The sequence below is a fragment of the Neoarthrinium moseri genome (genome assembly GCF_022829205.1).
Source record: "Neoarthrinium moseri strain CBS 164.80 chromosome Unknown scaffold12_Wmoseri_CBS_16480, whole genome shotgun sequence".
NCBI lineage: Eukaryota > Fungi > Ascomycota > Sordariomycetes > Amphisphaeriales > Apiosporaceae > Neoarthrinium > Neoarthrinium moseri.
Window position 1 is genome coordinate 242,597 of NW_026055126.1, and position 24,232 is coordinate 266,828.

At 55.5% G+C, this 24,232-nt stretch overlaps 6 protein-coding genes across 6 annotated transcripts; 4 read left to right on the forward strand and 2 right to left on the reverse strand.

Annotated features, from left to right (window-relative positions):
• Positions 1-1,321: 1,321 nt before the first annotated feature.
• On the forward strand, positions 1,322-2,080 carry JN550_004435 (uncharacterized protein; the record flags this gene model as incomplete). The annotated part of the gene is made up of 1 exon (XM_049315950.1): positions 1,322-2,080. The coding sequence occupies one exon, from the start codon at positions 1,322-1,324 to the stop codon at positions 2,078-2,080; it is 759 nt and encodes a 252-aa protein (XP_049173507.1).
• An 871-nt stretch (positions 2,081-2,951) lies between these two features.
• On the reverse strand, positions 2,952-3,778 carry JN550_004436 (uncharacterized protein; the record flags this gene model as incomplete). The annotated part of the gene is made up of 3 exons (XM_049315951.1): positions 2,952-3,419; positions 3,508-3,631; positions 3,741-3,778. 3 exons carry the CDS (start codon positions 3,776-3,778, stop codon positions 2,952-2,954), a joined length of 630 nt encoding a protein of 209 aa, XP_049173508.1.
• Positions 3,779-4,707: 929 nt separating this feature from the next.
• Positions 4,708-9,963, forward strand: JN550_004437 (uncharacterized protein; the record flags this gene model as incomplete). The annotated part of the gene is made up of 2 exons (XM_049315952.1): positions 4,708-9,326; positions 9,678-9,963. The coding sequence occupies 2 exons, from the start codon at positions 4,708-4,710 to the stop codon at positions 9,961-9,963; spliced, it is 4,905 nt and encodes a 1,634-aa protein (XP_049173509.1).
• Positions 9,964-10,086: 123 nt separating this feature from the next.
• JN550_004438 (uncharacterized protein) lies at positions 10,087-12,234 on the forward strand (the record flags this gene model as incomplete). Its single annotated transcript, XM_049315953.1, has 1 exon — positions 10,087-12,234. One exon carries the CDS (start codon positions 10,087-10,089, stop codon positions 12,232-12,234), a length of 2,148 nt encoding a protein of 715 aa, XP_049173510.1.
• A 719-nt stretch (positions 12,235-12,953) lies between these two features.
• JN550_004439 (uncharacterized protein) lies at positions 12,954-14,357 on the forward strand (the record flags this gene model as incomplete). Its single annotated transcript, XM_049315955.1, has 1 exon — positions 12,954-14,357. One exon carries the CDS (start codon positions 12,954-12,956, stop codon positions 14,355-14,357), a length of 1,404 nt encoding a protein of 467 aa, XP_049173511.1.
• A 5,275-nt stretch (positions 14,358-19,632) lies between these two features.
• Positions 19,633-20,893, reverse strand: JN550_004440 (uncharacterized protein; the record flags this gene model as incomplete). Its single annotated transcript, XM_049315956.1, has 3 exons — positions 19,633-19,782; positions 19,849-20,829; positions 20,873-20,893. The coding sequence occupies 3 exons, from the start codon at positions 20,891-20,893 to the stop codon at positions 19,633-19,635; spliced, it is 1,152 nt and encodes a 383-aa protein (XP_049173512.1).
• Between the last annotated feature and the right edge of the window lie 3,339 nt (positions 20,894-24,232).

Consider the following 24,232-nt stretch of genomic DNA (forward strand, 5'->3'; position numbering starts at 1 on the left):
GCGGTTTCTCGACTGCCCGCTTCGCTGGGCCACCCCCGAAGAGGCAATTCTGGGCTTCGCAGGTCAGCCGAAGTCGCACCACGAGTCTTCAGTCAACGAGCGGCTCAACAGCGACGGATAGGATTGCGTGCTGCATTGATGCCACATGAAACTAAATTGGACAGGTGTCGCCGACACTTTGTGAGTTTGCGCCGCTGACAGGTACTGTATCGACGCATCGGCAGTCCGGAGCAGAATGCAGCAACTTTAATATTCTGGAAAAGCGATGTCATAGCTTCCACGCCGTGGTCCATAGCTCCCTGCTTGGCCAAACAGATTGTCATACCAGCCCAACGTGCGAAATGTGGCCCCTCGGCAGGCTGTGATTGGACTGGGACGCCCTATCCAATGGAACACGGCAGCATCTACAGGGGGCTTTGTAAGGCTGATGGCGGCAGCAAGTGCCCCGTTCTGAGAGCCCAGCATTTTTCTCATCAATTACCGCTTGTAATTTGGGCCATTGCTGCTGACGGGAGAATGTGACTGGATTGCGCAACAGGTAGGCAGCCAGAGTTCTTTTTCCGCGCATAGAAAGCATTGTCAGCAGTGCAGATAGACGTGCAGGACAGTTGTAAACCTTGGCGAGCCTAATCAGCTTCTGGACACCGTATCTACTGTGGAATACCGCAGCACGCGAATACTGCTATGAAGTTACTGTGTAAGGATACCTAGGTAGCTCGGTATCAGTGCGGCGGCTCTTCACAGTAGTCGGGCACCAAAATAGGGACGGGTAGTGCGGCAAGCCTAGCGAGACGATGTCTACAACGCCGGAGTCATCTGGGTGCTTCCAGGATTCACGAAGAGGCCTATGAGATCGAATTCGTATTCCATGTGGTCGAATATGCTCAGCCAAAGGTCGTTGAATGAAGCCGTTTGGTTCCTGCTCGAGTCAGTATACCGCACGTGTGGCAGCTTGGTGCAAGAAACTGTGACCAGTCACCATTGGCAACTGAGGTCCAATGTATTCAGAGACAGACAGAGACTGACAGATTTTAGCAAGAATTATGAATTGCAATTTCTCAGGGGAACGTTCACTGACTTTACGAGCTCGTGCAACGGTCTAGAGATGCTGCAATTCGTCCATACTCTGGCCATGGCAAACGGGACCTAGCTTGATTGGATGAGTGCTCGTCGGACTTTGAAGCTGTAAATCGCCGACCTATTTTTCTCTCGTCGATGACGTTCAAGCTACACCACCCCATCTCAGCAGCAGCTTCACCACCCACCGTACAAATGTTCGCTTGTCCTCGACGGTAGTATCAGATTCTGCTCGACTTCCATAATGGCTTCATTTCTGAGGCCTGCCCGCGCGGCCCACGCCCCCGAGACACTGAACTGCCTGTTCAAGCAGACCACAGGCCACACAAGCCCCCGCAGAATCGAACGCTTCGCAACACAAACCCGGCCGCGATGCGCACGACCAGCACAACACTACCCAGTCACTGGTAGAATACCATTCGCCTCGTCCTTTCACACCAGCCGTCGCCTGCGGAATGACGGGTCCGGCGGATCGTCGCGGACCGACCTGGGCGCCCTCGACGTCCTGGCCAACACGCCCGTGCCCTCGAACTCGATCGACATCTGCATGGCCTCGGGGTTCCAGCTGAACAACGGGGCGCGCATCACAGACGGATCGGGCGTGTTCCTCGTGAGCGGCGAGGCGTTCCGCTGGCGGCCATGGGAAGCCGCCGCGTCGGCCTCCTCGGCGACCGCGTCCCCGTACCGACTCCTCAACAAGAAGGGCCAGTACGACATCCCGGCGGCGGCGCTCAACGTCCTGGCGCACCTGTGGCCGCTGCCGGACCTGCTCGTGCTGGGCGTGGGACCCGAGAACCGGCCCATCAGCCCCGAGCTGCGGAGGGCGATCGGCGCCCTGGGCATCCGGGTCGAGGTGCTGGACACGCGGAACGCGGCCGCGCAGTTCAACCTGCTGGTGCGGGAGCGCGGCGTCGAGGACGTCGCGGCCGCGCTGGTCCCCATCGGGTGGGTTGAGGGCCAAGGGGCCGGAGAGGGCGACGAGGGCAGCGTCACGCACGAGTAGACGGGATGGTAGGGCGAGCTGGGTGTCACCTAACGGGGGACCCGGACTCTGTATCAAAATGGAATTACCTAGGTGGGGAAGACGTGCCGCTCGACGGTGGCATGAGATCATATGAGGTTTGCAGTGTATACTACTTGTAAATTCTGAGAAGATTGCGGAGGACGTACGAGCCTGGCGCGGAGCTGCAAGGACGATACCACATGCCGCAAGAGGCAATCTACTGAAGCAACTGAGTTGGCTTGAGGGACGGATCCATTGGTTTCACGAAAAGCTGGCTGGGCTTCGTCGAGGCATGCATATGGATCAAAGTACAAACTTTCAATTGGCTATGGGTTGGCGCAGTGACTTGACCGGAATATGGATGAACCTCGCCCTAGATAGTGAGAATGTCGGTGGAACTGGACGAGTAAGATTCACATTAGACGGGCATCGCTGCTGCGCATCAAGATGGAGTTGCTCCGGGCGAACGTCGTAGTTGAGGCTGGAGCAGGATCTGAAAACATCACGGACACAGAACTCCTGGCATCGACACACAGCTTTCCAAATACCACCCCTCCGGATGCGTCAAAACTCGACGTGCCTTGACAAGTCCGACTTGCGCGTCCAGCCAAAAGCTGTACATTCACCAGGATGAATACATGACTTGCAGGCAGGCGGTGACAGATAGTGGTGATGTCCTGATGTCGTTTATTCCGTTCCGATCATCTAGACACTCGAAGACGCCCTAGAAACAGCCAGGTGCTCTTGAATCACGAGCCCCATTTGCAAGATGACACATGCGAATGCCCTGTCCCCAGATGAACACCCTAAAGCAATGTAGACGGACCTAAACCATTCCACCCTTCATTCCCTTTTGTCATGAGATGTCCATTTATTTCTTCTTGCTGGCGCCCTCCTGCTCCTTCAGCACCTTCTTGACGATCTTCTGCTCCTCGATGAGGAAGGCACGGACGATGCGGTCGCGGACGCAGTTACCGCATCTCGAGCCACCGTATGCGCGCTGGACAGTCTTCTTGGGGTGCGAGATCTGGGCGTACTCGCGGGGACGGAGAGCGGGGACCTGTGTGAACGGGTTAGTTGGCGGTCCAGCGTGGGGAGGTGTCCCGGGACTGCTCTGCTCTGCAAGGCGGCTGAAGGGCCGCGGCAGGACAAGACAAGACTTTTCTTTTCTTCTTTTTTTTTTTTTCGCTCCGGGCAGATGGTTCCAGCTGAGGGTCACACGGTGTCTGTCCTCTGCGTTGTAGCCAAGCCCAACTTTCAACACGGATTGCTCAGCCATTTGATTCCAGGGTCGTGCGCCATTGAATATCATCGCTCGCTCGTTCCTTGGCCCGTCCGTCTTGTGTCCGATGTCTTGTCTTGTATTGCCGGGCCCGGTCGTCCTCGCAGAGGCGGAACGGGTCCTGGTACCGATTGCCTGAACTTACACCAGGGAGCTTGGTACCGCAGTCACCGCACTTGGGAGCAGTGCCGCGCTTCTTGATGTGCAGAGCTCGCAGCTCACCGCCCGGGGTCTTGACGATGCGGGTGAGGTTGGAGGTGGTGTTGTAGCTAGAGGCGGCCAGTTAGCCCAGCGGTTCTCAGTCATGCATTCCGCGGCCCTTCGCAGCGCAGGTTCGGGGCGCGGGAAACAGGCAGGGACCGGGAGATGGCAACGTACGGGTTGCGGCGGCGGTAGGTAACACGGTTGTCCGGCATCTTGGCGGTGTTGCTGTGAGACTGTCGAGATTAGTCGGGCGTTGGGCGATGGGTGATGAATCTCGAACTTGGCTGGTCGGTCTGGAGTCGTGAAATTTTGCGAGGCGTGGTGCGAATTTGCGAAAATAATTGTGTGGAAGGGGGGCCACCAGGACGACTGGCGAATGGCCAATGGCCAATGGGAAGACGCGGCCAGCCGATCTGCCAGTTGCCCGACCCACGGGGGCATTTTTTCTGGCTGGAGGCGAGGAGGGGACCAGCACGGCCACAGGGAGCCGAGAGCGGGCCCAGTCCTCCAGTCTCCAGCCTCCAGCCTCCAGCCTCAATATTCGACCCACCTGCCCACCCCAGGCCGGCCCAGCCACACCTGTCCACGTCCCCACCTGGGCACCAGGTCCCAGTCGCCTAGAGCTTGGGCCAGAGTCGGGAAGTCTGGGTCACGTGGTGTCGAGCGAGCTCTGCTCCCTTCTCCGGGTTTAGCGTCCCGCCCCCGGTCGAGGCAGCGGCCGTGCATCCAGTCAGAGTCTACCTACCGTACTGCCGTCAGAGTTTAGCTGCTCCAGCTGCTTCGCGACTGGCCGAAACTTTTTACGAGGCGAGTCGAGTCGAGTCGACAGAGACAGAGACAGCGACAGAGCGGGAGGCGACGATACCCATCCCATCACTGCACCCGCCTCACGCAAACGTCCGCAAAGGTCATCGGCATCAGCCTTTCGCGTGACGCCGAGACCATCACCCGCGCCCCTCCCCCCTCCGACAAACACACACTTCGGCCTTGTCGACGAGGGACATCACCGGGCCCAGGCTGCGCGCCCCAGAATCTGCTTGGTCCTTCGCGACCGGACCGCGGCGCGAGACCGACGAGTCAGCCCTCACCAGGCATAGCATAGCATTGCATCGCACTGCATTGCACGTCGCTCACCGCAATCATGTCCAACTTCCAGCCGCCGCCCCCTCCCCCGGGCTGGGGACCTCCTCCGCCGCCGCCTCCGCCTCCAGGCCCTCCCTCAGACTATCTCCCGCCGCCCCCGGGAGCTCCAGCACCTCCCCCGCCCGGCTACCGTCCGCCCACCGACCCCCAGATCGCCAAGTTCGCCCAGAAGAAGAAGGAATGGCTGCGCACCCAGAGGAACCGCTTTGGCGAGAAGCGCAAGGGCGGCTTCGTCGAGACGCAGAAGGCAGACATGCCCCCGGAGCATCTGCGCAAGATCGTCAAGGACATCGGCGATGTCTCCCAGAAGAAGTACACCAGCGACAAGCGCAGCTACCTCGGCGCCCTCAAGTTCATGCCCCACGCCGTCATGAAGCTCCTGGAGAACATGCCCATGCCCTGGGAGTCCGCCCGAGAGGTCAAGGTGCTGTACCACGTCAACGGCTGCCTGACCCTGGTCAACGAGATCCCCAGGGTCATCGAGCCCGTCTTCCACGCGCAGTGGGCCACCATGTGGCTGACGATGCGAAAGGAGAAGAGCGACCGGCGACTGTTCAAGCGCATGCGCTTCCCGCCTTTCGATGACGAGGAGCCCCCGCTGTCATGGTCCGAGAACATCGAGGACGTCGAGCCGCTCGAGCCCATCCAGATGGAGCTGGACGAGGACGAGGATGCTGCAGTCTACGAGTGGTTCTACGACCACCGACCCTTGGTCGACACCTCGCACGTCAACGGCCCCAGCTACAAGACCTGGAACCTGACGCTGCAGCAGATGGCGGCGCTGCATCGTCTCAGTCGGCCCCTCCTCAGCGAGAACTACGACAAGAACTACTTCTTCTTGTTTGACATGAAGAGCTTCTTGACTGCCAAGGCTCTCAACGTCGCTCTTCCGGGCGGCCCGCGCTTCGAGCCGCTTTACAAGGATATCGACCCCAACGACGAAGACTTTGGCGAGTTCAACGCCATCGACAGAATCATCTTCCGCAACCCCATCCGCACCGAGTCGCGTGTTGCCTACCCGTACCTCTACAACTCGCTACCGCGTAGCGTGCACTTCAACTGGTATTCTCACTCCCAGGTCGTCTACACCAAGGCCGACGACCCCAGCCTCCCTGCCTTCCACTTTGATCCCATGATCAACCCCATTTCGTCCCGCTCCGTGGCGCCCAAGAACATCACCGTCAGTCATGAAGATGAACTGTTTGGCCCGGGCAACATCGAGGAGCAGGAGGACGATGCCTTCGAGTTGCCCGCTGGTGTGGAGCCTTTCTTGGCCGACGAGGAACTCTACAACGAGGACACCTCGGCGGCCATCGGCCTGTGGTGGGCGCCCTTCCCCTTCGATCGACGATCTGGTCGTATGGTGCGAGCACAGGACGTCCCCCTGGTCAAGCAGTGGTATCTCGAACACTGCCCGCCCAAGCAGCCAGTCAAGGTGCGTGTATCGTACCAGAAGCTGCTCAAGACCTATGTTCTCAATGAGCTCCACAAGAAGAAGCCCAAGGCTGTCAACAAGCAGAATCTGCTAAAGAGCCTGAAACAGACCAAGTTCTTCCAGCAGACCACCATCGACTGGGTCGAGGCGGGACTTCAGGTCTGCCGCCAAGGTTTCAACATGTTGAACTTGCTGATCCACCGCAAGAACCTGACCTACCTTCATCTTGATTACAACTTCAACCTGAAGCCGGTCAAGACCCTGACAACCAAGGAGCGCAAGAAGTCACGTTTCGGAAACGCGTTCCACCTCATGCGTGAGATTCTGCGGTTGACCAAACTCATCGTGGACGCCCAAGTGCAGTACCGCCTCGGCAATATCGATGCCTTCCAGCTGGCTGATGGTATCTTATATGCCTTTAACCACGTGGGTCAGTTGACCGGTATGTACCGTTACAAGTACAAGCTCATGCACCAGATCCGATCATGCAAGGATCTGAAGCATCTGATCTACTACCGCTTCAACAGCGGGCCGGTTGGAAAGGGTCCCGGCTGTGGTTTCTGGGCACCCGCCTGGAGAGTGTGGCTCTTCTTCATGAGGGGTATCATCCCGCTGCTCGAGAGATGGCTTGGAAACTTGCTGTCTCGTCAGTTTGAGGGTCGTCACAGCAAGGGCGTTGCCAAGACCGTCACGAAGCAGCGTGTGGAATCACACTTTGATCTTGAACTGCGAGCTTCCGTCATGGCTGATCTCATGGACATGATGCCCGAGGGCATCAAGCAGAACAAGGTGAACACCATCTTGCAACATCTCTCCGAGGCTTGGAGATGCTGGAAGAGTAACATTCCTTGGAAGGTGCCTGGCCTGCCCGCGCCGATCGAGAACATTATTCTCCGCTACGTCAAGTCCAAGGCTGACTGGTGGATCTCGGTTGCCCACTACAACCGTGAGAGAATCCGAAGAGGTGCCACGGTGGACAAGACCGTTGCCAAGAAGAACGTGGGTCGCCTGACGCGTCTGTGGTTGAAGGCAGAGCAGGAACGCCAGCACAACTACATGAAGGATGGTCCCTACGTCTCCTCCGAAGAGGCCGTCGCCATCTACACCACCACTGTGCACTGGCTGGAATCTCGAAAGTTTACCCCTATTCCGTTCCCCAGCGTGTCGTACAAGCATGACACCAAGATCTTGATTCTCGCCCTGGAGCGTCTACGAGAAGCCTACTCTGTCAAGGGTCGTCTCAACCAGAACCAGCGCGAAGAACTCGCCCTGATTGAGCAGGCCTACGACAGCCCCGGCACCACCTTGGAGCGGATCAAGCGTTTCCTCCTGACACAGCGTGCCTTCAAGGAAGTGCAGATCGACATGAACGACAACTACAGCACCATCAACCCGGTGTACGACATTGAGCCTATCGAGAAGATCAGCGATGCGTACCTTGACCAGTACCTGTGGTACCAGGCCGATCAGAGACACTTGTTCCCCGCGTGGATCAAGCCCTCCGACTCCGAGGTGCCGCCGCTCCTGACGTACAAGTGGGCGCAGGGCATCAACAACCTGGACAAGGTTTGGGAGACTGCCGATGGTGAATGCAACGTCATGATCGAGACCGAGCTCTCCAAGGTCTACGAAAAGATCGACCTCACGCTCCTGAACCGTCTTCTGAGATTGATCATGGACCACAATCTTGCGGACTACATCAGCTCCAAGAACAACGTGCAGCTGACCTACAAGGACATGAACCACGTCAACAGTTACGGCATGATACGCGGTTTGCAATTTTCCGGTTTTGTGTTCCAGTACTACGGCCTGGTCCTCGATCTGCTCCTCCTCGGCTTGAACAGAGCCACGGAGATTGCTGGGCCGCCCAACAGCCCCAATGATTTCCTGCAGTTCCGCGACCGAGAGACCGAGACCAAGCACCCGATTCGTCTGTACACCCGTTATGTTGACAAGATCTGGGTCTTTTTGAGGTTCACTGCCGACGAGTCACGGGATCTCATCCAGAGGTTCCTGACCGAGCAACCCGATCCCAACTTTGAGAACGTCATTGGATACAAGAGCAAGAAGTGCTGGCCAAGAGATTCGCGTATGCGCCTTATGAGACACGACGTCAACCTGGGCCGAGCCGTCTTCTGGGACCTGAAGAACCGATTGCCCAGATCCGTGACCACCATCGAGTGGGACGACACCTTTGCCAGCGTCTACAGCAGAGACAACCCGAATCTGCTCTTCTCCATGTGTGGCTTTGAAGTCCGCATCCTGCCCAAGATTCGCAACCAAAACGATGAGTTCCCCATCAAGGATAGCGTGTGGTCGCTCGTGGACAACACGACCAAGGAACGGACAGCCCACGCATTCCTTCAGGTCACGGAGGAGGACATCCAGAAGTTCAACAACCGCATTCGTCAGATCCTGATGTCCTCGGGATCCACCACCTTTACCAAGATTGCCAACAAGTGGAACACGGCCCTGATCGCCCTCTTCACATACTACCGAGAAGCCGCCGTGTCTACCGTCAATCTGCTGGACACCATCGTCAAATGCGAGACCAAGATTCAGACCCGAGTCAAGATCGGCCTGAACTCCAAGATGCCGTCCCGTTTCCCCCCGGCCGTCTTCTACACCCCCAAGGAGCTCGGAGGTCTCGGGATGATCTCGGGTTCCCACATCTTGATCCCCGCCAGCGACAAGCGATGGTCCAAGCAGACCGATGTGGGTGTTACTCACTACCGTGCTGGCATGACCCACGACGAAGAGACACTCATTCCCAACATCTTCCGGTACATCATCCCCTGGGAGGCCGAGTTCATCGACTCTCAGCGCGTCTGGACCGAGTACTCGCAGAAGCGCCTGGAGGCCAACAACCAGAACCGACGTCTGACGCTGGAAGATCTCGAGGACAGCTGGGACCGCGGCCTCCCCCGCATCAACACCCTCTTCCAGAAGGACAGGAGCACGCTCAGCTTCGACAAGGGGTTCCGCGTCCGCAGCGAGTTCAAGATCTACCAGCTGATGAAGAGCAACCCCTTCTGGTGGACGAGCCAGCGGCACGACGGAAAGCTGTGGAACCTGAACGCCTACCGAACCGATGTCATCCAGGCCCTGGGCGGTGTCGAGACCATCCTGGAGCACACCCTCTTCAAGGCCACCGGATTCCCGTCCTGGGAGGGTCTCTTCTGGTAAGTACAGTTATCCTACAACTATCCACAACCATCCCACAAATATTCTACCGTCTATTCTGCGCGTCCCATTGTTTATTCCACGCCATCCCATTGTTTATTCTACGCTATCCCACCATCATCCCACAGTTATTCCATCGTCTAATCTGCGCCATCCCATTGTGGATCCATGATTATTCGGGTGTTGTGCGGGTGTTATTCGGGTGGCCCGTTTCCGTATCAACTGTGGCAAGTGCTGCTTATGCCTTGTGGCGTCACCTTGGGAAGTCCCTATAAGACGGCCAAGGAGGTTGGCAAATATCTTCAACATCAACAGAATCAACAAGAGCTAATCAAATGATCCAAAACCAGGGAGAAGGCGAGCGGTTTCGAAGAGAGCATGAAGTTCAAGAAGCTCACGAACGCCCAAAGATCCGGTTTGAACCAAATTCCGAACCGTCGGTTCACTCTGTGGTGGTCACCAACCATCAACCGAGCCAACGTCTACGTCGGTTTCCAAGTCCAGCTCGATCTTACAGGCATCTTCTTGCACGGCAAGATTCCTACTTTGAAGATCTCCTTGATTCAGATCTTCCGAGCCCATCTGTGGCAAAAAATACACGAAAGATACGCCGACGCGCCCCCTTTTACACTGTAGAACGCTCAGCTAACTTGTACTACTGTAGTCATGGACCTCTGTCAGGTATTCGACCAAGAACTTGAGTCGCTGGGGATTGAAACTGTGCAGAAAGAGACTATTCATCCTCGAAAATCGTACAAGATGAACTCTTCATGTGCCGATATCTTGCTCTTCGCCAGCAACAAGTGGAACGTGACTCGGCCTTCGCTTCTTTACGACACAAAGGACGTTATCGAGCCCAGCACTACGAACAAGTTTTGGATCGATGTGCAGCTGCGGTACGGCGACTACGATTCTCATGACATTGAGCGCTACACCCGTGCCAAGTACCTCGATTACACCAACGACAGCATGAGTATTTACCCGTCACCTACTGGTCTGATGATTGGTGTTGACCTGGCATACAACCTGTACTCGGCCTATGGCCAGTATTTCCCTGGTCTCAAGGTATTGGTACAACAAGCGATGGCCAAGGTTATGAAGGCCAACCCTGCTTTGTACGTCTTGCGTGAGCGTATCCGAAAGGGTCTGCAGTTGTATGCATCCGAGAGCAACCAAGAATTCCTGAACTCTCAGAACTACTCGGAGTTGTTCAGCAACCAGACGAAGCTGTTCATCGATGACACCAATGTGTACCGTGTCACAATCCACAAGACCTTTGAGGGTAACTTGACGACGAAGCCTATCAACGGTGCTATCTTCATCTTCAACCCGAGAACCGGTCAGTTGTTCCTGAAGATTATTCACACCAGCGTTTGGGCTGGTCAGAAGCGTCTGGGTCAATTGGCCAAGTGGAAGACCGCCGAAGAAGTCGCTGCACTTATTCGGTCTCTACCTGTGGAAGAGCAGCCGAAGGAGCTCATTGTTACGCGAAAGGGTCTTCTGGATCCTCTCGAGGTGCATCTCCTCGACTTCCCCAACATATCCATCCGAGCATCCGAGTTGCAGTTGCCTTTCCAGGCTGCGATGAAGGTCGAGAAACTTGGAGATATGATCTTGCGAGCCACCGAGCCGCAAATGGTTCTCTTCAACCTGTACGACGAATGGTTGAAGAGTATATCGTCCTACACTGCGTTCTCACGTTTGGTGCTGATTCTCCGTGCCCTCCATGTCAACCCTGACAAGACCAAGCTTATCCTGCGCCCTGATAAGACAGTCATTACACAGGAACATCACATCTGGCCGACACTGTCTGATGAAGACTGGATCAAGGTTGAAACACAGCTACGTGATCTGATTCTCAATGATTACGGGAAAAAGAACAACGTCAACGTATCTAGCCTGACCAGCAGTGAAGTCCGAGATATCATTCTTGGTATGGAGATTTCCGCACCTTCGCTGCAGAGACAGCAGGCTGCAGAGATCGAAAAGCAGCAGCAAGAGCAGCAGCAGCTTACTGCAGTCACGACAAAGACCCAGAACGTCCACGGAGAAGAGCTCATTGTCACGACGACATCGCAATACGAGCAGCAGACCTTCGCGTCCAAGACGGAATGGCGTACCCGTGCGATTGCCACGTCGAACTTGCGTACTCGATCCAACAACCTCTATGTGTCACCTGTCGACAATGATCTCGATGACATCACTTACGTGATGCCTAGCAACATTCTCAAGAAGTTCATCACCGTTGCCGATCTGCGTGTACAAGTCGCGGGCTACCTCTACGGTGCATCAGCTCCCGATAACGAGCAGGTCAAGGAGATTCGTTGCATCGTCATGGTGCCTCAGGTCGGTGGCCTACGCAATGTCACGTTGCCCGAGCAGCTTCCGTCCCACGAGTACCTCCACTCGATGGAGCCACTCGGTGTCATCCACACAATCGCAGGCAACGAGCTTCCCTACATGTCTGCTGCTGACGTGACCGAGCACGCACGCCTTCTGGACCGACACCCGTCGCTTGACAAGGATGCATCCATCACCGTCGATGTATTCTTCACACCGGGCTCTGTGTCTTTGTCCGCTTGGGGTCTTACTCCTCAGGGTTTCGCCTGGGGTGCTGAGAACAAGGACATTGGCAGTGACCAACCGCAGGGTTTCGCGACCAACATGGGACTAAAGCGCAAGATGCTGCTCAGTCCGCGATTCAAGGGTTTCTTCTTGGTCCCCGAGAACGGAAAGTGGAACTACAGCTTCATGGGCGCTGGTTTCGATGCCATCGTCAAGAAGAAGGTTGACGTCAAGCTGGATACACCACAGGGCTTTTACGCGGATGCGCATCGACCGTTGCACTTCCAGAACTTTGCCGAACTCGAAGACGTCGGCGTCGACAGGGATGATCAGTTTGCTTAGAAAGGGGGGGAACCAGCACTTCCTAAAGACTGGGACGAGCTATGAAAAGAAGAGTGGCATTTGGTTCGTCATTTCTGGCGTTGGAAGGAGGGACTGGAATTAAAGGCTCCGAGGATATGAAGGGCAAAGCTAAAAGGTGGCCTAGATCTCGCTGTCTCGAACATCGTGCATTCCAACGCGGTTTGCGTGTGTATATCCGCTGTATTCGTGTATGAATCATTACAAGAGACTGATACCAAGACCTACGCAGTATTAATGCTATGGAAGTACATGGGTTACTTACTACCATGCGATGCTTTTTGTCATGTTTCTGCTGTCTTGTCATACCTACTGTCCCGTGAGCTGCGCCCCATACATGCATGGTCGGAAATGATCGCCTCACAAATCAGTCTCCGGTACCATTCAGGCCAAACATATTTGCAGATATCGAAAGCAGTCCTGGGTATGACAGATGACATCTGCAGAAGGGAGCAAAAGAACTTAGGGAAGTTGCGTCGCTCACAAGCCCCGCGGCCCCGCGGTTTACCCGATCGGTGAACCTCAAATATGAATTGTAACTACGACCAACGTATCGTGTCTTCATCAGCTATCACTAGAACGAAGATGTTTCCTACGCAGAAATGAGATAGGCAGTAAAGTAACAGTGTCGGAAAACCTCAATCTTGTGGCTTCATACGTTCTCCACCCCCCATCTTCTCACTCCCGTTTCGGAGTCCGCCATGCTGTCCCGCCTGTCACTCAGACACACGGTTCTGTCACGACAGAGGATTTCCATTGAACACACTGGACTTATGTTGACCAGCCCAATTAATTCCCGGAGCCGTCAAGGAGCTCCAGCAGCTTGGCTCAAACAGCTCATAGACGACGACAGTGCTCCCCCAAAGCTCTTCGCATGGACAACAGCTAACCTGTCGCCTGGGTCCACCCCGCTGTCAAACGACAATACGCGTCTGAAGTCCCAGTCGCACACAACACCCTTGGAACGCATATATATACTAGGAATTGGGAACCTTGGGCGCCTATTTGCCAGCAGCCTGGCTAGACTCCCAAAGAAGCCGCCAATTACTTTGGTTGTCCACCGCAAGTCGCTGCTGGAGCAGTGGGCGTCATCCCCTGGCATTGAAATCACACGACATGGGAAAGTTGAACGCACCTCGGACTTCGACGTGGAGTGGTGGACTCACGAAAAGCCGCCAGCGGGTCCGATACTAGAACCGACTTCCGGGGCTGGCATCACAAATCTCATCGTGGCCACCAAGGCTTCTGATGCCTTGCCTCAGGTTGATAGGTTGAGGGGGTACTTGGGCAGAGACTCGACAGTCACATTTGTTCAAAATGGAATGTGCAAGCTCTGGCCGCCAATGGGAGATCTCTATCTTCACCATCGATTCCCCGACCTCAGCGGACCTAGCTGGGTCGCATGTGTGACTACACATGGAGTAACCTCATTGGCTCCTTTCAAAAGCATCCATGCGTCTCCGGCCAACGTGTCCGTTGGACCAGTGTCTCTGAACCCAGAATCTGGAGGCAGTGCGCAGTATCTTATGAATCAGATCGCGGACGCCCCGGATCTCTCCGGCCAGATCGTGTCCAAAGCAGACCTGTGGGTCCTGCAGTTAGAAAAGCTCGTGGTCAACTCAACTATCAACCCGCTGACCGCGATTCTCGGGTGCAAGAACGGAGAGCTGTTTATCGACCGCGAAGATAGACTCCCTCTGATCATCAAGACACTTGTTCATGAAGCAGGTCTCGTTCTGACCAGTCTGGTCTCGGACGTGTCCAGTGCTGATATCCTCAATGACGAATCAAACGGTTCGCCGTTGCATAGTAGGGAGGGGCCCAGAGATGCCCTAATCCAACGACTTTCCTCTACCAATCTCCTCACCATGTTGTATGAAGTGGGCTACAAGGTCAGAGAGAACACAAGCTCAATGCTGCAAGACGTACGTGCCGGTAAGAAGACAGAAATCAGGGATTTCAATGGCTGGCTCGTGGAAACTGCCAGGTTTCTGGATCTGGGCTCAGCGGTACCTACTCATGAAAAACTCATCAAGCTCGTCGAAAATGGAGCCTCACTGTCCAGAGACGAGCTCTGTGATAAGTTGATCAGCAGTAGCCAGTAATTTGCGGCTCGTGGCGAATCAAGGAACAAGACAAAGCCTGCGGATATCCTGCCTAGCAACACGTCGTCTTACAGAACAATATGGACAAAGTTGGTCAGAGCCTGTGGGCCAATGATTTGGCCATTCTCTGTCCTCTATATTGGGTCAAAGAGCTTTTCAATCCCACAGTGGCTTCTGGCTGATGCAATCAGGCCCAGGGGTATCTAAGAAAGCAGGGGTAAGCCCTTACAGACACCCCTTGGGAGGTGGACCGTAGAAGGATCTACCTCCCTCGCCGACTGGTTTTTGACAATTCCCGTCAGCCCGTGCGGACTACTACTGCAAGATTCACGAACGGCCGGTGTCATTTCCCGGTGCACTCATAAGTTCACGTCGCACTTAGATGCGCTGCATGTCGCTCGATGAGAAGACCAAGTCACACTGCTAAGTCGTGGATGGCCTCTTTCGGTCAGCCGCAGACGACTACTGTTGAGAGTTCGATACAAGGGGGGGTTGTCACTCGTCAGGATGTACGGGATGCGGATTGTCACCTGCAAGAAGATCATCGGACCAAGCCTGGAAAGCTCGCTTCGTCGTGGTGATTGCTACCCAGCCTGCTAGCATCAGTGACGGGGCCATCGATATAACACCGAATTATAGGCCTAGCGACAGGGTTGAAGAGCGGTGGCGAGCCTTCAGCGCCTTGAGCAAGACCACACTTGACGGACGCCAATGTCATGACAGCGTGTGCGTACCAAACTTTGTTGCCATCTGTCGAAACATAGCGTCGGCAATTTCGGCTGTACAGATGGGCGAACCCGCGTGGCCTACAGTCTGGCTTGTCAAATTGCCCCGTTTGCATCCAACACACACATCGTGGAGTTGGGACTGAGTAATCGCGAAGCACTCTCGGCTGTCTCCAGCACACCAACATGGCGAAATCGGATACAGCCATGGCACATATGCTCTATGCTGTCAACTATACTAGCAGCTAATGGTGGACTTTCTATTAGTGAAAATTGACAGGCCATTTAGCGAGTAGCTGTGCAAAGGCTCACATGAAGGTGTCGACTCAAATTAGAAGCTGCGCCGACCGGGCGTTGCTATCATCAGCTTCCACTACTTCAATCACATCCGCCAAAACGTGCTTCACCCGCAGTGACCGAGCGTTGCTTGTCGTACTTATTCAACAGGGTATCACTGCGCTCTGGCGTCGCAACAGAGCGCCATATCCACTGTAGCCGAACTGCTATCCCATCATCGAAAGTCATGGGGCGGGATCCATAGAGACAATCCCTGGCTCTTGTAGGGGATTTAGCGATATGGTTACAACAGTGAAAGGCCCACGGACTCTGGAGGTCGATCAAAAATCCCCGATTGGCCATCATGGCTTCGGTAAACAGCACGGGCTGATCTCGCTTGAGCTGACTTCGGGCGCATCACCGACCCCAGGGACAGATCCAGTAAGTACTTCGTCCTGGATCGACGCCAGACTCAATCGGTTGACTATGATATGAGTCTTCGCAGCTCAACAACTCGCGCAAAGCACTTGTCGCTTTTCGCACGCACTGCTCCTTTCGTGACAATTGCACCCGCTAGCCAGAGCCTTCGGGCGTTGAGACCGAGCAGGCCAAGCATGACCCACTGCCCGAAGCGGAACAGCCGGATCTGTATCGATCGGGCAGATGGTGTTGCGCATGGCGCAAGAGACGATAACGGGCGCTAATGGAAACCTCAAGACTGCATGCATCAATCTAACGATGCCGGCTTGGTTATGAACCGCGCGCGCGACCGTCGCATATGTAGTCACCGCTGGCTACTCTGCCGCATGGCCGGCTTCAAGTGTAGTCAGTGGTCGTCCGGGCCAGGTGTGCGCATGTCTCGCTCCCGGCTGTTGACGAGACATCCGCGCATCTCAACCGGGGAGCTTACCTTGAGCATCGCCTATCAGGGCCCTGGTCCATTGTGGAACTTGGTTGCTGCTTGCATGCAGCAAGGTGCAAGGTGCAAAGAAAATCGCCTAAGGTGCAAGAAATTCCCCTAACGCTTGCCGCAGCCAGGGGACCCTTCCTGACCCCTCCTCACACCGCAACGGCGCTTGACCACGACGACGATGACGCTCGGAGGGGTTTGCAGCCTTTCGGAGCGCATCATGATGCTGTATGAGCAGATGGAAGATCAACAGAGCCGAGGTGGTGCACATAGACCACATTGCTTGACACCACTGCAGCAAGCGCCGGCCCCGGATCCGGCTTCCCTTGCGGGCTCTGTGGAACGTACCCAACAGCACGACCCTTGCACTGATGCGATGCTGAAAGCTCTAGCGAGATGTGGGGGCTTCGGGAAGAGGCATGGCACCAGGTGGCCTGGGTGGCTAGAACTCACACGCGAAGCACCTTTCGACGTTGCATTTGTGGCTTTCACCATGCAGCGACACTGATACCGGCAAGAGGAAGCAGCTCCGTCGGCAAAGCACCTTACGATGGGCGCTGTACTATGTAACCTCTCACGGTCCCAAAGCCTCGGCTGGCCGCGCACCGCTGCGATCAATCACAGCTGACAGCACCATAGCAATGTCTTTCGAGTCATTCTTACCGACGGCCGTTGCAATTCTACCTGCTGTGTGTTGCTCAAAATTACTGGATGCAACTCTGTCGGCTGTATATTGGCGCCGTAGCAGTGCGCACTGGCTTCATTGACAGGCTCGCAAGCGGGCCATGGCAATGAGCTTTCCGTACCCGATGTATTCGTGGTAAGGTGGCTGGCACGTGAACACCCGTGTTTTGAAGCAACATTCATGATTAAGAAAAAATGGGGAACCATATTGTGGGGTGACTCCTGGCGAGCGATGGATGATGGCCGGGGTCAACAGTCCTGTTCTGCCAAACCCTCTGAGTGAGAACTAACGCGGGGACGGATGATGAACCCAGTAGCGCATCCCATACGGAGGTATCAGCGACGAATCGTCGTGGGTGTCATGCTCTGGCCGCGCCAGTCTGCTCCTTCACCGCAACACTTGCCCATGTTGGCGAAGGAACACATGATTCGAAGTCCAATGCCTGATCGAGCCCGGTAGAGCCTAGGCAAGCGCAAGCAAGCAAGCAAGGCAAGGCCCTGCTGCCCCCATTTCCCGCTCGGCAGCCCTCTCGAGCCGGGAAACACCATCAATTGAAACAGGCAGCCAGGTCCAGGAGCTGTTGCATGTACCTGTTCCCCTGTCGCGGCACATAGCGAGAGATCGACTCGGTAGATTGTGTACTTCCAGCCAGTGCCTGCAGCATCAGTCGGCCCCGAGCGGATCCGCTGGTCTTCCATTGCTGGTATACAACCCGATGGGCCAGTACGGCCGTGGCACCTGCTGACCACCGCTGCTCGCTGGCATTGGATAGCCGGGGCGTCCAGCATCTGGACCTGGACGCAGGATGGGGAAATACCTTGCAAGCGAGCTTGTAAACGAGGCATGTGGCAACCGACGTACCAAGCTTGCAGAGACGATCAGAGGCTCTGCTACTATTCTCATCATGAATGTAGATCACCAAAGTGTATTGTGCGTATGGTTACAAATCATTATTCGCCTTCAGCAGTCGCAGCCGGACCAGGTGTGCGATCAATCAGGCATTGTCACTTCTGGCGCTACACCCCTTTCTTCTCTCGGCGAGGTGGTTACTGCTACTGCCCCCTTCCGGTGTGAGGTCTTGCGGCGCGAACCGCCCTCATGCCATGTTGGCCCGTCCTGCGTCAGTAGCATCGGCCAGAAACAACAGATCGTGGGTCTAGTTTCACAAGTCTGACCAGCCTGCCCACCTTATGCAGCTTACTCGCCTGTTTTAGCCATGTGGCAAGCAGGTCCTTTGTCCGCGCTCATGTAGGTACACCACATGTGTCTGGATATTAAGGGGCGTGACGAGGTAAATACGTGGCTGGTAATATATACAGCAGTTTTCGGTTATTATCAAGAGCCGGTAGTTCAATAGCTGAGCCGAGGGGGAGGAGATGATGGTGGTAATGGTGGTGGTGGTAGTGGTAGTGGCGGCCGGCCAGGGGTAGCAATCAAGCTTGCTCCCTCTCCACAATCATTCCCAACTCGGCAAACGCTGGACACAAGGAATCCCAGGCCCGATGACATGGCCAGACGCGGCACGATAGTGAATGCGTTTTGTTTTGCAGAGGCGAGGCTCGAGCCTTGCCTCTGCCTCCTGTGCGCATTCGGGACCAAGGCTCTGGTACAGGAAGAAGCATCATGTGCTCTGAAATTATTATGGACTTGGAAAGGGAGAGGCGAGAACCGCCATTAATTAGGGATTATCATAACAGTAGGTTGTCAAGTATTTGAGGAAAGAATTTGAGTCGATTGCCATGTATATCCCGCCGCCACTTTTTTTTTCTCTTCCGCGCTTATGTTGTTTCCTGGGCGCCGACCGATCCTGGTTCCCGACTCAGACCTGAACCCGAAGCCATTTTGCCAAAGTGTCTAGCTGTGAGTCAGCGCGCGTCAAGCGCCTGCGCGACCGTTTTGGGGTATCTCCTCTCTTCATCCCGCCGTGTCTCGTTTCGTATCCCCCTTCGCTGGCCCCCAACCCCTCCAAGAGGCGGTGAAGAGATGGCATCGCTATGTAGTGCTTGGTTTTTTTGTTGCATGACTGGAAGGAAGGCTCTCCCCCGGTCGGAATAAAGATATTGACAAAGGCCGTATCATCTCGTGTCATACATGATATTGTATTGGTGTATATCTCGTGTGCCAAATGCTTTGGATATGTTTTTGTGCTCATAGGGAAGAGAAAACAGTTGATGAAAGCCAGAATAGAAAAACAGTTTGTCATCACCTTGCCCCAGTTCTATAGATGTCGTTAGAACGTATGACCGATGCGGTCTTTGGTATCTCTAGGTATTAGGTGGTAAAGCTCGCTCTGTAAACCGGAGAGCAAGCACCAAAACACGTCCCCGTGAACACCATTCAACGTCGTACCGTACAAGGGAGAGGCATGAAGATCTCGCGCAAACGTGTTTCGAACGCCCAACGCCGTGCAAAGCTTGAAATTCCATGGTCCTTCTCCGCAGGAAGAATCAATCGCAAGTCCTCGATCGTGTTGTGATGTCTGGGTGGCTCGAAGCCATTCTGAGTGCCATCGACTCAACCAGACGTGTGGTAAGTTGGTTGTGCCACATCGGAGTTGTCGTCGTGCCTATACTGCGTGTGGGAAGTAGGCATCTGTGCGCTTCCTAGTCCCTGAAGCTGCTGTGGATATATTGTGTCCCCGGACCCAGGAGCCGAAGCTCCTGGCGGAGACGCTGATTGCTATAAGTTCTCATCGTCCTCGCCTCCCCCCAGCAGTTGTTGGGTACGTTCGCGGCAGGCTACCGGAGTGAATCCGGTTCCCATCTTGTTCGCTACGATGCGCCACTTCTCGCTTTCGTAGTCAGCCAGCGCAGCTCGGAGTTTTTGGTCCTAGAGGTTTGCGAGTTAGTCGGAGATCACCGCTCCTTGTAATCCAAGGAAGGGGCCGGCTCTTACGGTCTCGTCGGTCCACTGCGTGGTCTTCGCCTTCAACTTCGTGCAGTAGCGCACCTGTAGAGTACCCGACGAACGCCCAGGGAAAAAATCTGCGATTTGCTTCCATGTGAGGTTCTTGTTCTCTTTCAGGTCGATCAGGAGTTGATCGTCCTCAGGCGTAAACTTCAACTTCGGCCCCCGGGGTCTCGGAGCCGGCGCTGGCATGCCGACCTGTCCCACGACACTCGGAGCCCCTCCACTCCCTGGCAGCCCTCCGTCACCGTCGCGCCTCATCATCTTCGTTGGCGGGCCCTGATCCGGCAGACGATGGTGGTGATGTGTCGGTTGCGCGCCAGCTGCTTGAGCATAAGCGGCACCCAGAGGTGTCTGCTGCATTGAGTCGAGGTCGCCCTGATCCAAGTCGGGCATGCCGGGGACAGACAGGTCCAAGTCATCCGGCCGGCTTCGCTTGGTCCCAGCACTATGCGGTTGCGTAGGCGTCATGGACGGGTAGAGTGGCACGCCGTGAGAAGAAGTTGGAGCGCCATAATGGGAAGGTCCGGGATGTCCCATATGCCTGGCCGCCGGCAAGCCGCCAAGGTGCGACGGGTCCATCAGAATCTGATGGTGATGAGGGGTGTGATGCTGCGACATGGCGTGGTGCGAATGCGACGGTGTCTGTTCATGTAAGCTACCGGACCCCGGGTGGAGTTGGCTCCCGCGGTGGTGGTGGTGAGCGTCGTAAGCGTGTTGCGGCTGGCTCTGCTCGCCCGGATGCGATTCCTGGGGAGAGTAATCGACATTGTAGTCCGGTCCTACTCGGTAGTTGCCCGCCAGCGTGTCTCCGATACATGGGGTCCGCCAGAGCGAACCGCTCTGGACGGTCGCCGGGCTCTGAATAGAAAGTATTTGACGAGCTGGGGCCCCCCGGGCCTGCTGCTGCTGCGGCGAGGGCTGCGGAGTGGGAGGTCCTGGGTCGCGTGAGGCGAAAATGGTGCCCGTCTTGCCTGGTTGCCGTCGAGGTGTGAGTAGGCGGGGCTCTTACGTGCCCAAGAGCCGAGGACATGTGTTGGTGGTGTGAGTGTGTGAGATAAGAGGTTGAGATGGTATGTCGAGTCCCCAATATGCGGAATAGATGGGCGGTAAGTAGGGCTGAGGCGGTCGTGTAAGTAAGCTTAAGCTGCTCTCGCAAATGGCGAAACGTCGTTTGAAGAAGTAGAAAGCTAGGGACGGTGCACGTAGTCCGGTTTAAGAGTCCAATGCTACCTTTTTGCCTTGTGCCGTACGGGAATCCCTCCCACTTGACAGTTCTCCTTAGCCGGTCTAATATATTGTGGCAGGAGCCAGAAAGGGTCAACGAGTAGCAGAGGACATGGGCTGCATTATATCGTCTGATCTCCCTTATCGTTGTGTCCCATGACAGGGACGAGGCTGGGATTGACGGACGGGTACCTTGACTACTTCTCTTTTCATCCAGAAGTTAAAGCACTTTGCCATGTGCGACACGAAAGAAGGTATCGTTCCTGAGCGGGTGTGGAGAACCGGTTACCTTGGCCAGCGATGACGGTGGCATAATTTGAGGATCTTATGCCATGCCTGCCATGGTCTGCTTGCCGGTTATAGAATGAGGCCCTTGCTCTGGGAGAATGATGCAACTGGGGCGAGGACAGCCACAATGGAGCATGCCTGTCAGACAGGGTTTAGGATAGAACGGATTTCAGAAGCTTCAAAATACCCCGGACAGCTTTGACCCAAAAGAGGTACTTTTGGGGGGGTACGCTCATTCCCAGGCGCGGGAGGTCCTGGAAAACGCATACAAGAATACTACACTGGGCAGCCAAATGGAGAATTAGAAGCTGAAACGAGCCCTACCATGCAGTTGGGCAAGAGAACAGTGGTGAAAGCACGATAGGACCTCGTTAGAACCAGGACGGCAGTCCTCTCTGTGGCCCATGCATGAGCAGCAACTTTGCTTCTCGCTGAGAGCGTGTTATGCCCACGACACTGCCAGGTGTCATTGGTTCCTGCTTACTTGCGTGCAGACCTCTGTTAAAGCAATGTGCATTCGTTGGGTAGGAATTTTTGCCTCTTCACAATCTCCACTTGGAGGGGGCTATATTAGACTGGGGTGGTCTATATCAAGGAATTAAGAACTGCGATCCCGACACCCCATAGGGCGGGGTTCTTACCTTGGACTCACTGCCAGCAGCCACACTATGAAAGGCATGGCAGATTGCCGACAAGAACAGGGGGCCCCCCGATTAGTTAGTCGGTGGGAAGGGTCCTTTCAGCCACGTCTAGATGTGAGATGGCGTTGACGACTTCGACGCGTCTGATGTTAACTGCCGCGCAGTCTTCAACGCCCACCCTCATTCGAGATGCCTATAAGGGAACTGAAACGAGGCCTGGAGACGAGGCGGTGTGAACCAGGGCAACGACGACGACGACAACAGGAAACAGAGAAACGACTCTGCAGCGTGGTGTCGCAGACACGTCGCTCAGAGGGTTCGTCTACCCAGTGTGCCAACATCTGCAGATGAGTACTGCCATGGGACTGACACTCGTCAAGCAATGGACTCCCCGGCCGATGCTCCGTAGATGGGACGATGGCTCGGGCATCCCACTAAGAGTGATAGGGAAGAGGTGAATGTGGCCTGTCTCTTCGCGTTAGTTGATCGATACATCACTCAGCTGTCACGGCGTGGTGAAGGACCCAGAAGTCTTGGGGATGTGGTACAGCCGCTAAGCGCAGACATGAGGGCAGAAGAATCCTTGCACCTGGACATCCCAATCTCGCGCGCATCAATGCATCCAGCTTGTGACAAGCCAATCGAGACGTCTCGCAGGGCTGGGAGGCGCGTCCCCAGAGAAAGGGGAGAGGAAAACGACGAGCGACGGTGCGGAGAGCGCAGTTGGGAGGGGGGCGTAAGAGATCATGGATGCGCATGAACAAAACGCGTTTCAACTGACCCAGGTAATTAAAAGATCAATTATGCTGGGTGCAGTCGCCGAATGAGGACGACTCCAGCTTCTAGAAGAACCAGAATTGCTTCTAGCGCTGACCGGGGCCGGCGAGCTGAGCCGCAACCCTGCTCGTAATTGATCTCGGTCGAGCTCGATCGAGGAGCATGGCGATGGAGGTAATTTTGGCCATGGCTGATTGAGGCCGGGAAGCGACGGCGAGTACACAGTAGGACGAGAGATGGCCGGCCGTGTGGGAAATTAAATCTACGCGAATCACGACAGGAAGAGCGATCCCAAAACGGCATCCTACCCCAAATGCGTCCAGCGCTGTATGCATGCTAAAGAGCGAAGCGGCATACGGTCATAACCTAATAATTCTTCTCGTCCAAAAATAGCACCTGGTCGCAGCTCTTCCCCGAAAGCACGAGCAACGACGAGGACAGCGCTTCGGCTTCGTGTCCAAGCTCCTCCACCCCTACCTTTCGTCTACGGAGAGCAGCAGATGCTGTTACGATACTACACTGCATACGTCGACCTGCTGCCTACTACCTACATGCCTCTCTGCACTAGTTGTCGTGCCCGGCGAGAGTCTGGTAGCGAGCGTCAGGGTGCTGCAACTTGTCGCGAATTCCACCTCCTGACAAGAGAAGATTGCATCCATCTATCGCCAGACAGTTGGTCGCTCAGAGTAGGTGATGCAGTCACACCCTGCCGGCCTGCCAGACCCTGCTCCGTAAAGAGGCTTGAGTTCGGGCCTTCGTTCTCCTTCTAGAAGCATGAACCTGGTCAATTTCCCTGTGCTCAGAGTTCCCACACTGCCAGCATCCTCGTCCATCCAGTATCCGAGTATCTGGATGGTCCGCTGCAGGTCCAGGGCGTCAACCCACCATCCCAGGTCGAGAAGGGGGTGGTGCAGCAGGGACACCACCATCGTCATTGGTCGTGTCTCCAGGTACCTGCCTTCCTGCCTGTCCATCTACCTTTCAACATGCACATTGAGGGCAGGGGGTCTGGGCAGACCACAGTACTCTTGGTAAGGAGCCCGGCGGCTCCGAATTAGGTTCTGTCGGCTTTTCCAGCAGCCCTGGATCCTCTGTCCTCTCCCCGACGTCTGGTGGACACCTGGGCAAGGTCAGGCCAACCTCGATTGACGGGCGTCTTAGCTCGCTATAGACAGCGGGTGGCACCGCGACGGTTTATTTTAGAGCAGTTGTCCCACGACGGAAAAGCATTCTACCTGCGGGTGGGCCAGCTGTCGGTCTTTCACAGATGCTGACACGCACTTGGTTCGTCTGATACGGCATTCAGCATTCATACCATAGTAGAGGCGAGCACTCTAGCCGCCATAGGGAGAGTCTGAACGTCTGGCATGTCTGGCATGTCTGGCATGTCTGGCGGTCCCATGCTCCACAGTGCATGTCAGTCGATAGCCCCTCGGTCT